Below are 15,491 nucleotides of genomic sequence, written 5' to 3' on the forward strand. Positions count from 1 at the left end.
AGTGAACAACTGTATACAAGTAGCTTAATAAATAGTGTCATTTTTAATAGGGTGAAAAGAGTAAAACACTTTGCTGTAACTCTAACAAAATATATGCAAGTTATACTGAAAACTAAATATTGATGAGAGAATTAAAGATGATTTACATTCATGTAGACATATACCATGTGAGTGGATTCCATGGCCCAGTATTGTTTTGATATCAGTTCTCCCAGATATATATACAGATTAAGTTGCAGTCCTTTTCAAAATTACAGCAGTATTTTGTAGATATTAGCAAACTGATTTTAAAATTTATATGAAAGGCAAAGCAATTAGGGTGTCAAAACAGTTTTGAAAGAAATACAAAAAGTTAGCCGATTGACACTAAATGATTTTTTTTTCCTATAAAGCTACAGTGTTTCAATGCTGTGAGGTTTTGGTGAAAAAAAGGGACATATAGATAAGACCAAATAGAGAATTCAGAAATTGACCCACACCATGCAAAAAATAATTTTAGGGAGAAAGAGTAGTCATTTCAATAAATGGTTTGGAGGAATTGGACAGCTGCATGCAGAAAAAGAACTTTGAGCTACATACCTCATATCTTTTACAGAAACTGACTCAAAATTACTCAGACTAAAACCCGAAAGTATAAAACTTTTTGAATAAAATATAAAAATCTTTGTGACCCTGGATATGCTAGAGTTTTTAATATAACACCAAAAGCACAATCCATAAAAGAACTGATAAATTAGACTTGATAAAAACTACCAAATTTTGCTCTGTTAGAGATTCTGTTAAGAAAACGAAACTTAAGGCACAGACTGAGAAAATATTTGAAAAAACATATCTGACAATGTACTTTCATCCAGAATATATAAAGAATTCTCAAAACTCAACAATTTGTAAACAACCCAATTTTTAAAAATTGGCAAAGGATTTGGACATTTCACTGAAGAGGATATACATCTGACAAGCACATGAAAAGATATTTCATATCACCTTTATTTAAGGAATGCAAATTAAAATTGCAACAAAATAACCAGTATACATCTATTTAAAATGGCTAAAATTAAAAACAAGGACACCAAAATCCTGATAATTAGAAGTACCAGCAAGAATGCCAAGGTGGTGGGAATGCAAAATGGCACAGTATTTTTGGAAAACATTTTGGAATTTTCTTATGAAAGTTAAACATATACTTAGGATATGACCTAGCAATCCGCTCCTGAGTATGTATTCACCCCAAGGAAACAAAAACTATGTTCACACACACACAAAAAAAATATATGTGTGTGTGTGTGTATAGCAGATTTTATTTATAATGACCCCAAATTGGAAACAAGCCAAATATTCTTCAGCTGGTTGAATGGTTAAAGAACTGTGATATATTGCTGAAGGAGGTAATCCTGGTTGACCTGCGAGCTGGTCCTGAGTAATCAGAGGCTTCTCACTCCCTCCCCTTTCCTTGGAATATACTTTCTGCCCGCTGCTCCCATAATGGGAGCTGTTAGAAGGATGTAGCCTTAAGAGAGAAAGATGTTGAATCCATCTGGACAGTGTATGTGACTGAATGCAGTTAAGACCTGTATGTAAACTTTTAAGATATGGCAGGTAGAGGTAGAGATATATTCATCTGGTGGCCTTCCAAAACAAGCCTCCTAAGTAAGTTTCCTTTCTTGTAAGTAAAAATTGCCACCTACCAATGTGGAATGGTGTGCCTCTCTTATTTCCTCCTTACCCTTTGTGTACAGGGCCAGTTGGTGAACCAACATATATCTATACAACGGAGTACTGCTCTCCAACATAGAGGAATGAAATATTAATATACACAACCACAATGATGAAATTCAGATGCGTTAAGTGAACGATCCAAGCATCAAAAGGCTACCTATTGTATGATTCCATTTATGTATGACAATATATGGAAAAATAAAAACCGTAGAGACAGAGAATAGATTATTGTTTTCTAGGGCATAAGGGAAAAAAGAATTCAACTATAAAGAGGCATCGTGAAGGAATTTTTGGAAGAGATAGCAACTTCCATATTTTTATATTGGTGATAACTAAATGATTTAATACATTTGTCAAAACTCATAGAGCTGTGTCCCAAAAAGAATAATTTTACTTTGTATAAAAGAAAACAAGGTTTTAACGTGGGAGACAAACTCATTTTTGAGAAATTGTAATGTAAAATGGAAGAGAGATTTTTCTTTTTTTTTTTTTTTTGAGAATCCAAAACCATTTTCTTTTCACCTCATATATATGCTGCAGTATCATACAGCACTAATTTTTTTTTTATTAACATACAATGTATTATTTGTTTCAGGGTACAGGTCTTATACAATTCACAGCACTCACTATAGCACATACCCTCCCTAGTGTCCATCACCCAGCCACCGCATCCCTCCCACCCCCTCCCACTCCAGCAACCCTCAGTTTGTTTCCTGAGATTAAGAGTCTCTTATGGTTTGTCTCCCTCTCTGGTTTCATCTTGTTTCATTTTTTCCTCTCTTCCCCTGTGATCCTCTGCCTTGTTTCTCAAATTCCACATATCAGTGAGACCATATGATAATTGTCTTTCTCTGATTGACTTATTTCTCTTAGCATAATACCCTCTAGTTCCATCCACGTTGTTGCAAATGGCAAGATTTCATTTTTTGATAGCTGCATAATATTCCATTATATATATATATATATATATATATATATATATACACACACCACATCTTATCCATTCATCTGTCAGTGGACATCCGGGCTCTTACCATAGTTTGGCTGTTGTGGACATTGCTGTTATAAGCATCGGGGTGCACATGCCTCTTCAGATTACTGCATTTGTATCTTTGAAATAAATACCCAGTAGTGCAATTGCTGGATTGTAGGGTAGCTCTATTTTCAACTTTTTGAGGAACCTCCATACTGTTTTCCAGAGTGTATACAGCACTTCTCTTAACTCTTCCAAGGATAATAGTATTTAGAGCCGGACGAATTCCTAAAAATGATTTTGTGCAATTCTATCATTTTATAAATAAGGACTAAACTGAAGTCTTGGGAATTTGATTAATTTCTTTACTAAGGCCCAAACTTAGTTCCTTGAGCCAAGTTGAGTGATTAGTGATGAGTAAGAATGAGCCATGGGAGCAGTAGAATAAGCAAATTCAGACAGGAAATAACAGTCACAGCTAACATTTCTGAGTCCTTTCATTGTGCAGGGATTTTTCTAAATGTTTTTTTTTTTCATTGATTTTCTCATTTAATCCTTTGAACAGTAACACAAAATAGGTATCTCTGTTATTCCTAGTTAAAAATGGAAGAAAATGAGAAATGGAGAGAGAAGTTGCCCAAAGTTATGTGGCTGGTAGGTAGAGCAGAATCAAAATTTTTGTCCTGAACTAGAATCCAATTCCTACCAAAAAAAAAAAAAAGTATCATATGTCAGGTCCTGCAAGCAGTTCAGTGTTTGGAACCATAATATTTGTGACAACAGATTAAAAAAAAAAAAAAAAAAAGGCAGAGGTCAGTTACCATTGTATGTTATAAACTATTTTGTTTTTTCCACAGCCTTAGGAAATGCGGAACTGAAAGTGTTCAGCAGTTAATCAGATTGGTCATCTTTTTATTTTAGACCATTTGGTATTTGTAGGGAGAATAGATTTATAGGGAATAATTTTGAGACCATTTAGTGAAAACAATAGGGATTGTTGTCAAGATCCTGACTAGAACAAAAGTTGTAAGAGTATTTTGGACCAAGTCAAGAAATGATTGTGTAATAAAATTGACAGGACTTGGTGATTATTAAATGTGAGAAAAGAGATGATAGGTACCAGTGATAACTCCTACCAGTTGAAATGGAGACTACAGGAAAAGGATAAGTATATTGTAGAATTATCTACCTCCCTTCAGTCTCTGTTTTGTTTCTTATGGTTGTTTATTTTGGGGCTCTGTCGTTAGGTGCATATATATTTATAATTGCTTTATCTTCTTGATGGGGTGAGTCTTTTATCACTCTAATGTCCTTTTGTCTGTAGTAACTATTTTTATCATATTGGTTTGTTATTAATTTATAACTTTTTCAGCTGTCTTTTGCATGGTACATCTTTTTTCCATCCTTTTACTTTTAGCCTATTCATGTCTTGAGTTTAAAGCAAGCCTCTTTTAGACAGTGTATAGTTGGATCATATTTTTCTATAATTCATTCTGGCAGCCTGCCTTTTAATTGGAACATTTAATACATTCACATTTAATGCAATTACTGATGAGGACTTACACCATTTTGGTATTTGTTTTCTACATGTCTTCTGTCTTTTTTGTTCCTGTATTCCTCTTTTATTAGCATTTGGTGTTAAATATTCCTCGTGTATTATTTTAATCCTCTTGTCATTTCTCTATAATATTAATATAATATTTTATTTTCTTAGTGGTTGCCTGCTTTGGGGATTACAATTCACATCTTAAAATAATCTAGGTGCAAATTTGCTAGCAATAAATTCTTCCAATTTTTATTACTCTGGGAATGTCTGAATTTCTCCTCATCTCTTTTAAAGATTCGTTTATGTGTGAGAGAGAGAGAGCGTGCGAGCACTGGGGGTGTAGGGGCAGAAGGAGAGAATCTCTAGCAGACTCCCTGCTGAATGAGTGGCCCAATGTGGGGCTCAATCCCTCGGCCCTGAGATCACAACCTGAGCCAAAATCAAGAGTCAAACACCCAACTGACTGAACCACCGAGGTACCCCCCCTGCTCATTTTGGAAAGATAGTTTTGCTCTATGTAGAATTCTTGGTTGACAAGATTTTCCTTTCATCTTGTGTCATCCCACTGCTTCTGGCCTCTATGAATGCCGATAAGAAATAGCTATTATTATTTGACAATCCCTTGTAGGTGAATGCATCACTTCTCTTGCTGTTTTGTAGCGTCTCTTTGTTTTTGACTTTAAGCAGTTTATGATATGTCTCAGTGTTAATCTCACTGCATTTAACCTACTTGGAGCTTATTGAGCTTCTTAAATGTGTACATTAATGTTTTTCATTGATTTGGGAAGTATTCAGCTATCCTTTCGGCAAATATTCTTAAATATTCTGCAGATATTCTTAAATACTTTGGATCAATAAGTCTCTCCCTCTTGCTGAGAGGTTTTGTGTATATGTTGGAATGGCCTTCAGCACTCAGACGATTGACAACTCTGCCTTAGCCTTCACTTCCTATATATGCAGACCCTCAATGGTTAAGCACACATGAGTGTTTGGGCCTTCTCAAGTCTTTCCTGAGCATGCTCACAGCTTTAAAGCATGTATGTGGTCATCTAGATTCCAAGGAGTATGCCAGAACTTTTCAAAGCCACTATGGATGTTTTATCTCCCAGTTTTTCCTTTTAAGCTTTTTGTTTAGTCTTTTTATTGTTTGTCCCAAGTATTATCCTTTGCCCCGGGCATCCGTGAAGTTAAAACACTTACCTACAATTGTTTTAAACAAAAACACATTCCTTTCTGTCTTTAGAAAAAGACTTTTCACATTGGACTGCCTCCAGGTCAGGTTCAATCTAATAATCTTTTAATTGAGGTCTTCCAAAGAACCACTAGCCAGATCACATAATGATAATTCCTTGGAAATGAGGTTTCGAAAGAGTTCCAGCTCTGTTCTGCTCCCTCTGGTAGCTGCTAGGCTTCTGGGGAGTTTAAAATAGAATTGGGAAAGTTAAAATACCATAAAATTTGCTGTTCTAATCAAGATTCAGCCATTTTTCTTTAATAAACAGTGATGAATTTTGTTTGTGACATGTTGAATGATGTGTATGGCACATCTAAGAGATATGGAATTCACAGTTGGATTTAGGAATCTGGATCTGGATGCCATTATCCATTTATAGTTCATAGTTAAAAGTATTGGAGTAAATAAGATTGCTTTAAAAAAGCATTTGTGATAAAATTGATCAAATGATTTCTATATTCAATAGAGAATTGCTGAAGAAGAAAGTGAAAAATTACTCATTATGCAAATTGATGTACCTATAAAGTCATAGTCTCAAATATCAGCCCATCAATCAGAATAACATCTCATTCCTATTTTTTTGGTGAGATTACTCATTATTTTAATAATTATCTAAATCTTGTTGGGGCATCTGGCTGGCTCAATTGGTGGAGTGTGTGACTCTTGATCTTGGGGTTGTAAGTTTGAGCCTTGTGTTGGGCAGAGATTACTTAAAAATATTTAAGACTTATTTCCATTGCCCTTCCCACTCAACCTCCCTTTACTCCCAGTTCTTCTACTTCAAGAAAATTTAAGCCATGTGACTTCTTGGACATTATCATTGCTCCCCCTTTTAATTTACTTTTATCCACAGGTAAAGATAGAATTGAGGTACTCAAGAAAAGATTCACTTAGATATTCTAGGTTGGGTAGGTAAAAAAAAAAGAGTATCCAGGAGGGACTAATAAGTTGAAGGTGTTGGAGGGGGAGGATTTAAGGGATCCAAAAAGACTCCCAGTTTGAGTAACTAGGCTTCTTAAATCAAAAAATTACTTCTTTAATGAGGGTTATAAAAGTTGTTACTGTTACTAAAAAATTATATATAGTTGACCCCTGAATAGCACAGGTTTGGACTGTGCAGGTCCACTAATATGTGGATTTGGTTTTTTTAAATACTCTAAAGTACTGCAAATGCATTTTCTCTTCCTTATGATTTTCTTAGTAATGTTTTCTTTTCTCTAATATACTTTATTATTAGAATACAGTATATAATATATATAACACAAAATACATGTTAATTGACTGTGCAGTTGGTGAGGGTTCCAGTCAACAGTAGGCTATTAGTAGTTAAGTTTTGGGGTAGTGAAAAGTTACACACAAATTTTCAGCTGTGCAGGTATGGGAGGGGGCGGTCAGTGCTTCTAACCCCTTGTTGTTCCAAGGTCAACTATATGTGCTACAAATGAATATTTGGTGAAAGTTATTCATGAGCCAAGGGGTGTGTTTTTTAGTTAGCTATAACAAATGTAGACATTTAAAGGTGTCCCTGTAGTGAGTTGAATTGTGTCTTTTAGAGATGTTCAAGTCCTAATCCGTGGTGACTACGACTTTATTTGAAAATAGGTTTTTTTGCAGATTAAATTAAAGATGAGGTCATACCATGCCTAGTGCCTAAGGTTTAGGACCTAGTGGGGCCTAAATCCAATGACTTATGCCTTTGTAAGAAGGGAAAAAGACACAGAGACACAGGGGGAAAGGCCTTGTGAGGACAGAGGCAGAGATTGGAGAGATGCTGCTGCAAGCCACTGAATGCCAAGGATGGCCAGAAGTCACCAAAGCTAGGATGAGGCATGGGAAGCTTCTTCTCTAGACTCTTTGGTGGGAGCAGTGTCCCACCGATACCTTCATCTTGGACGTCTAGCATCCAGAACTGTGAGAGAATATCTATTGTTTGAAGCCACCCAGTTTGTGTTACTTTCTTACAAAAGCCCAGGGAAACTAATATAGTCACTTCATTTGCTCCTGAAATTAATTTTAATTTGTAAATTTTACTTTATAAATATAAATGTTAAAAATTAACTTTAATTTGTAAATATGTTATGACAAACAGAAATAACATTAATTCATAAAGTATGTTTTGTACATTGTATTAGCTTGATTTGAGGGCAACATGTTGTAAACCAGATTACAGGCAAATCTGACATCAAGATAGTTGGCTTTTGATGGTACTTCAGATAAATAAAGCTTAAGAGATCTGATTTATTGCATTTATTCAAACCTGTGATTCCATTGAAAATCTCAGCAGCTTTTTTGAGAGAAATTACTTGTAATATGCTAGGAAGTAATCTAATGTAGTTTCTAAATATGAATCTTCTATTTAAGTCCTTTTAAAAGACTACTATATTTTAACAATCATGTAATATAAAATGGCATTCTCTAATAACTTAGGTCAAAGTAGTAATTCTTTTTTCTTTTTTTTAAGATTTATTTATTATTTAAGAGAGGGAGACAGAGCATGAGTAGGAGGGAGAGAGAGCGTGAGTGGGAGGGACAGAGGGAGAGGGAGAGAGAATCTCAAGCGGTACTCCGCTCTGAGCACAGAGCCTGACTTGGGGCTCAATCCCACAACCCTGGGATCATGACTTGAACTGAAACCAAGAGTCGGATGCTTAACCAACTGTGCCACCCGGGTACCCCAAGCAGTTCTTTTTTCTATACTTAGTTTATTAAACCAGAATTAAATTTGGGATTTGTCCTTGACATGCTTTGGATACTTGTAATGAAGATACTTCACAGATTTTGGATCATGTAATAGTTCAGTTATCATTTATTTCCTTATTAGGCCTTAATTTTTTCAAGATTATAGCTTCTATAACTCTTAGTTTTCTATTGCTGCCGTAACAAACTATCTCAAATTTAACACCTTAAAAGAACACACATTTATTGTAACAATTTCTTTAAGTCAGAAATCTGAATAGGCTTGGCCTGGGTCATCCACTTAGCATCTCACAAAGTCAGAATCAAGGTGTAAGCAGGGCTATTCCTTATCAAAGGCTCTAGGAGAGAATTTGCTTCCAAACTCAACGACACTGTCAACCAAATTGTTTTTGCTATTGTAGGACACAGGTCCCTGTTTCCTTGCTGGCTTTCAGCTGGGGGCTGTTGTTTGCTCCTGGAAGCTGTCCATATTCTTTGTCATATTCTCCATGTGGGACCTTCCCGGCAATAGCAGGTCAAGTCCCTTTCAAGTCTAATCTCTCTGATTTTTCCTGCTGCAACTCTGACTCCAGCTGAAGAAAACTCAGCTTTTAAGAGCTCATGTGATTAGATTGGGCCCACTCAGGTAAATCAGAATAATCTCTCTGTATTAACATCTGTAATCTTGGTTACATCCTTTTTGCCATGTAATAAAACATATTCACAAATTCCAAGGATTAGGGCATGGACATCTTTGGGGGCCATTCCTGCTTGTCATAAGTAACTAAAATCAAGTTTCAATAATTAGTTATACTAATTGCAGAAGTATTAACCTCCTGAGAATAATTATAAAATAATTAAGATAATTGTAAATAAAAGGAAGATACTGTAGTCTACTAGTATAAGAACTCTGACCTCCTTGAGATAAAGTGTAACGATAATGTTTGCTAACAGTAAGAAATTTAGAAGTTGTCTGGAACTACAGAAAACACATTTCTTTGTGGAAAAGGGTAGCAAGCTGCAATGTCATTTCCCTAATGTTAGTTTAATTGTGCAACGTAATTTACTTAAATTGTGATTCTAGCCAACTTTTATTGCTTAAAATTAATCGACACCCACATCAGTTAGAAGTAGACAGACTAAAAGGTCCACATACAAACCATGTCACCATGATGTCCCATACAATTTGCCACTAGAGTGGCTGTGACTTGAATTTCTTAATTGATACTGATAGCGCCACATGGTTGCAAATGACTATCTCAAGATAATAGAATCTTCTTAAAGTATCAGGCTCTCACTTGTTCTTTTTTGTATCACTAGTCCCTGGTACATTGTAGATGTTGTACAAATATTTGTTCAAAATGGTTGAGTTCATGAACATCACAGCTAATGAAGACTTAATAAACAGCTACTATGCACGGGTTGATCACCCATTTGATTCAGTGCTTACTAAATGATCTCATGTCTTCGAGCCATCACTGCCTGATTTTTTCTGATTATTCTTGGCCATTGTTGCTATAAAAGAAAGGAGGTCTCTAATTGCACTTTGATGATTAGCATAAAAAGCCCAAACCAGAATTACAGTGCCTTGAATCCCACTGTGATATTAATAAGTTGTATGATTCCCAAGAAGATTAATTAATTTCTGAGCCTCAGCTTACTCATTTATAAAATGAAAAATGTAAAATAAGATCTTTTAAGATTTCTTTTAGCCTTAAAATTTGTAAGCTGTGAATTTTTCTTTTGAAATAAAATGGGAGACTTGAAAGGTTGGAGGAATTCAAGATTGATCATAATCTTAAACCCGCATTTAATCGTTTTTTGCCCTTGTCTAAGTATCAGCATTCAGAAAATGCAAATGTTTTTGAGAATTTTGCCTAAGCCAAGACTGAAAGAGAAAAGTTTAATAAAATACTGTCAGTGTAATTTTTTAAAAAATAAAAGCAAACCCAAAGAAGAGGGGGATTATCTGGTATGGACAGATTTTCTATTATAGATTTTCTACTGATAAGTCAAATGCAGGGCTAAGGAAAGAAGTCAGCCAAGCTGAATTTTCTTGAGATTCAAATTCTAGTTTCTTTTTTTTTTTTTTTAAGATTTTATTTATTCATTCGACAGAGATAGAGACAGCCAGCGAGAGAGGGAACACAAGCAGGGGGAGTGGGAGAGGAAGAAGCAGGCTCTTAGCAGAAGAGCCTGATGTGGGGCTTGATCCCATAACGCCGGGATCACGCCCTGAGCCGAAGGCAGACACTTCACCGGTGTGCCACCCAGGCGCCCCGAAATTCTAGTTTCAGACTTGCAAAACATTTCTTTCCCTTAAGTAACAATTTCTAGAGGGAAGGACTAACGCTAATAGTTGATCCGTTGTGAACGTGATGATATACCACTTAACCAAACTTCTGTGCACTCCACCTGTTATACACAGAAGTAAAATGCTTATTTTCTTTCTTTTTTTTTTTTTTTTAAGATTTTATTTATATATGTGACAGAGAGACAGCCAGCGAGAGAGGGAACACAGCAGGGGAGAGGGAGAGGAAGAAGCAGGCTCCCAGCCGAGGAGCCCGATGTGGGACTCGATCCCGGAATGCCAGGATCACGCCCTGAGCCGAAGGCAGACGCTTAACAACTACGCTACCCAGGCGCCCCTTGTTTTCTTTTTAGTTAGCATTTAGTATTTATTCCAGAATAGCGAAGTAGTTCCAGTGGAACTATCTTACATCTTAAGGAGAGCATATTTAGGGATCACTTTGTATACAAGAACCTAACAGCCTTATTCTGTGAGACCTCAAAGCTATTAAATCTGAAATGGAGTATTTGCCTGACTCATTTTTGCCTTGTGAAGAAACTCGGTTCAGTATTAAATTATTAACTGATTTTATTTTAGTAGTTCTAAGATAGTTTATGCCACTAAGCATTATAATTGAAATGGAGACAGTGGTTTTTAAGGAAGAGTGGACATAAGCCTTGAACATTATATATTGTTAGACCTGAAAGAGATTTTTGGGATCATCTGTTAGAAATCCTCTTATTTCGTAGATGGGAAAACTGAGTGGTTACTTAACTTGCTCCAGCTTTTATTTCTAGGCCTTAGAAGAATCAGGACTTTAACTCAGGTCATTCATTTCCAGTCATATGCTCTTCCTCCTGTACTGCACTGCTTGTTTGGTAGCATTTATTTATTGAGAGAGAGAGAGCAGGAAGCAGAGTGCAGAGAGGGAGAGAGAAACTTAAACAGACTCCATGCTGAGCGCAGAGCCGAACACGGGGACTTGATCTCACAACTCTGAGATCATGACCTGAGCCAAAACCAACAGTGGATGCTTAACTGACTGTGCCACCCAGGTGCTCCTATTTGCTGGCATTTTAAAATAAAAACAGAAAGTATTTTGCAACTAGTCAAAAGTTAAACAAAAGTATAGTATGATCTGAAGAGAAATTATTTAAAATTATAATTTCATTTAAATAAAATGTGTATGACTTCATTTACTATTTTTTTGTTTGTTTAGGTGAAAAGAGATTTGAATGCCCAGAATGTTCCAAAAGGTTTATGCGGAGTGATCATCTCTCCAAACATGTCAAAACGCACCAGAATAAGAAAGGTGGTGGGACAGCTCTTGCCATTGTTACCTCGGGAGAACTGGACTCATCTGTTACAGAGGTGCTTGGCTCCCCAAGAATTGTCACAGTTGCAGCCATTTCTCAAGATTCAAACCCAGCAACTCCCAATGTTTCAACCAACATGGAAGAATTCTGAAAAGTTATTTATAACAGAGACCTCTAGTGCTGCACTTAAGTTTACACACCTTTGAAAATCTGGAAATGGGCTGGTCAAGTGGATTACAGAGTAGGAAATCATGTTTTCATTCTTGGCTTCTTTAAGTATTCCAAGATTTTGGGTCAACACGTGAAGTGTTGAATTTTTAAAAATATAAAAAGCAAACTGATGTACTGGAAACAGATAGAAAAGTATTTCCTCCATACTATAAGTTGTAGTTATTTGGGTATAGATCACATAATCCTTAAACTGAATCTTCCCCCTCTCTTAACATCGTGTGTTAACATGTTTAAAAAGACAGACCTCAGTAGTTTGCAGGCTGGACCTTAATTGGACTTGTTTTTTTTTTTGGTTTTTTTTTTTGGAAGTGCTTTGTTACAAATTCAGTCAGTAATAATTTTATGTAGGGTTGTTTTTTGTTTTTTGTTGTTTTTTTTTTCCTATAGCACAGAAAACAGATAGTTAACTGATGATAGGGATAATACTTTATTTCCTTAGCTTGTTTTTGGAAAATCAACTGAAAATAGTTTTGGCCGTCTTTTCTAAATGTTAGAAATTCTTCAACAGTTGAATTAGGTAAGTTCCAAAAAAGTTATCTGAGATGCAGCTCAGATCTTTATTACCACTACATTATAGTAGTGTGTATGCAGACAATCAGTGAAGTCCAATTACTTTCTCCATTTGGAGACACAAGAGGAACTTAGAGCTAAACTTTAGGTTAAATTTTAGATTGAAACCTTAGGAAAATAACTGGGGTGGGGAGGGTGGTTAAAACAAAACTCATAATAGCTTCAGAAAAATAAAATGAGGCAACTTAACATGTAAGGTTTTAAAGTTAGGATTGATTATATTCCTAACCCTAGGTTGAACCACAAAATTCATTTTAAATGTTTATATTGGAAATATTTGCATAGAGTATAAATCATTCTGTAGTTTCATATTCTGTAAATATGAGTTATGTTGACAATGTGCAGAATTCTTTATGCTTTGACTCGGTAGCCAAAGAAGGAATTATCACACCTTTTTTTTAAGGCCAGCAGAAAATTATCTTTTAACTACATTACAATTTCCGTTTTCCTCTCTACTAAAATTTAGCCAATCTCGTTTATTTCTAGAACTGTGTTAGAAGGCTGGTTACAAATTTATAACATAGAAGTGTCTTTATGTTATGCCGATAACTGAATTTTCCCTAAAAAGACAGCCTAACAAATATATAACAATGTGATATTATGAAGCAAGTTATTTTTTAAAAATCAGAATAGTGTTCAAATAAATGACTAAAGGAAAAAATTGTATTTTATTGTTTATGCAAGGATCTTATAGGAAAGATGGCCAAAAGTCTCGTGAAAAAAATTTGGATTATACCAACAGCTTAAGTATTAGTAAGATATCTCTTACTTTGAAAATGTATTTACGTGGAAACATAATGGAATTGGAATTGACCATTTGAAAACTAAAATCTTTAACTGCCTGGTTTATTAATATTATTAGTTTGGGGACCGTTTGAATAAAGGTACGTGTTTTCTTGTGCATTCTCTATTATTTCAGGAGAAGTACTACTCATGCGAATTCTCTTCCAAAATTGTGATGTTTCTTGTATTTTTGATGAAGGAGAAATACTGTAATGATCACTGTTTACACTATGTACACTTTAGGCCAGCCCTTTGTAGCGTTATATAAAACTGAAGGTCTTTTGTGCTTTCAGTTTGTATAAAAAAGCTTTGAGATTAAAGGAAAAAAATTTTTACACTGTGGTTATAAATTTCAAGTTTCTTAAAGCTTTTGTAGACTTGTAACAAAGTCTTTAAATTTTAGTTGGATTTTGTAAATTGTTTTGTATATTTTATTTAATGTACTCTTAACAACTGATGTATCTGGCTTTAAAACATCAGAATCAGTTTGTTGTTTTGTTTGGTACAGAGGAGCATTTGGTAGTGTTAATTTTAATTTTATTATATAGGAGCTGAAACATCAAATATATATTTTATCTATCATTATGCTACACAATCAGTGCTATAAATTTTTTTATGCAAAGAAACTTTCCTAATGTTTGAATCATGTTTCCTCAAAGTGACACTTTTTGTTGTTGTTAATACCAAGTATGAGCTCTCTGCACCATTATTCCATGAACCAGTTTTAATGCATACCTCTGTATGCTCATCAAAAATGGAAGTTATTTTTTAATCAACAATGAGGCCTATTATAAATTTAACAAACTGAATCTGGATAGCTTTATAGCATATAAAATATATTAATTTGTGTTAGCAGGTGCACATTTCACCACTGAAATTAGAAATATTTTGACAGTCTGTTCTGCATACCATTCTGAATCCACTTTTCTGTCTTATAAGAATCGTAAATTTCAATGTCCTTTATTTGACTCAGTGGGATATAGCTGTTATAAGTAATAGGGCACAGATGTGCAGTAGAGTCATATTTAATGGCATTTCACTGTTCATTCCCTTTGCCACCGTTACAAAACTTTTCTTTATTGTAATTATCAGTGCAAAGCTATGTATTTATCATGGTAGAACTCCAGTGTTAGAATAGTTTTTTCTTACAGTATACTTTCTTTGGTTAGGTTTGTGTATGTGTTGCTGATTACATTAGAACTTGATGTTAAGTCATTATTTATCACACTCTCATGAGAGCAGTAATAAAAGTGTGTAATCTAGGAGAAAAAGTTAATTTGTCAAACTTAGATAAGCATGATGTTTAGGTCCTATTTTTCAATTTTATAACTGTTTTATTGCAACAATATTTGTATTTAAGTCTTCATTTTAATGCCTTGTGGTGTTTTTTTATGCATGTCACTAAGTTGTCATCCCACATAAATTGATGTGCAGCATAGGGTATTAAATCTACATAATGATTTTAAAACAGAAATAGTTGATGGTAAAATGTAAATGTTTTACAAAAATTCCTTATAAAAAGTTTTGTAGTAACATTTCACTTGTAAATTTTTTTTGTAAAAAAAAAAAAAAAGAAAATGAAAAAAAAAAAGATGAATCCAGAAAAGACCTGTTTCCCATATCCTAGAATTTAGACAATTATTCTGCCAGCAAAGCCTCTGGGGCTGTAATTGACATTTTTACAGTGCTGATTTGTATAAAATTTGTTTTTTGTGGATTTGGAAATAAAATCATGTACAAGTTGTTGCCTGCAATAACAATTGCAAGTAACTATTAAAAATTCCCTTGAGTTTAACATGTTTCTTCATTTAATTATGTATACTATAAAGCAGCAATAAATTATTTGAAGCATCAACCTTCTTATCACAATAAACACTAGGAAGTAAATGCTTCTCATTAGAAAATGTATTGGCAACTCTTCATAATTCCTGGTGTTAAGATCTGGTCACCATTTCTCTGAACATACTGCCAAAGAACACCAATGCAGATTTCATGTTAATTTGTAGCCATTGCTGTAGACATTTATGGAAATTAAAATTTGATTTAGGGACATTTTTTACTTAAATATTTTTAAGCAATAAATGTTAGGAAATTGTAGGAAGAGCTAAAAATGAAAACATAATTAAAATATTATTTAAGCTCACAGAAGCACTAAG

At 34.5% G+C, this 15,491-nt stretch overlaps 1 protein-coding gene across 1 annotated transcript in view; it reads left to right on the forward strand.

Moving 5' to 3' along the window:
* Window positions 1-15,130, forward strand: part of SP4 (Sp4 transcription factor) — an 80,219-nt gene extending 65,089 nt beyond the window's left edge. Inside the window, exon 6 of the mRNA XM_026507285.4 lies at window positions 11,655-15,130. Within this exon, the coding sequence (XP_026363070.1) occupies window positions 11,655-11,902 (248 nt within the window). The 3' untranslated portion in view covers window positions 11,903-15,130. The remainder of the gene's footprint in view (window positions 1-11,654) is intronic.
* Window positions 15,131-15,491: the final 361 nt, after the last annotated feature.

The sequence above is a fragment of the Ursus arctos genome, unplaced genomic scaffold, assembly GCF_023065955.2.
Source record: "Ursus arctos isolate Adak ecotype North America unplaced genomic scaffold, UrsArc2.0 scaffold_3, whole genome shotgun sequence".
NCBI classification, from domain to species: Eukaryota; Metazoa; Chordata; class Mammalia; order Carnivora; family Ursidae; genus Ursus; species Ursus arctos.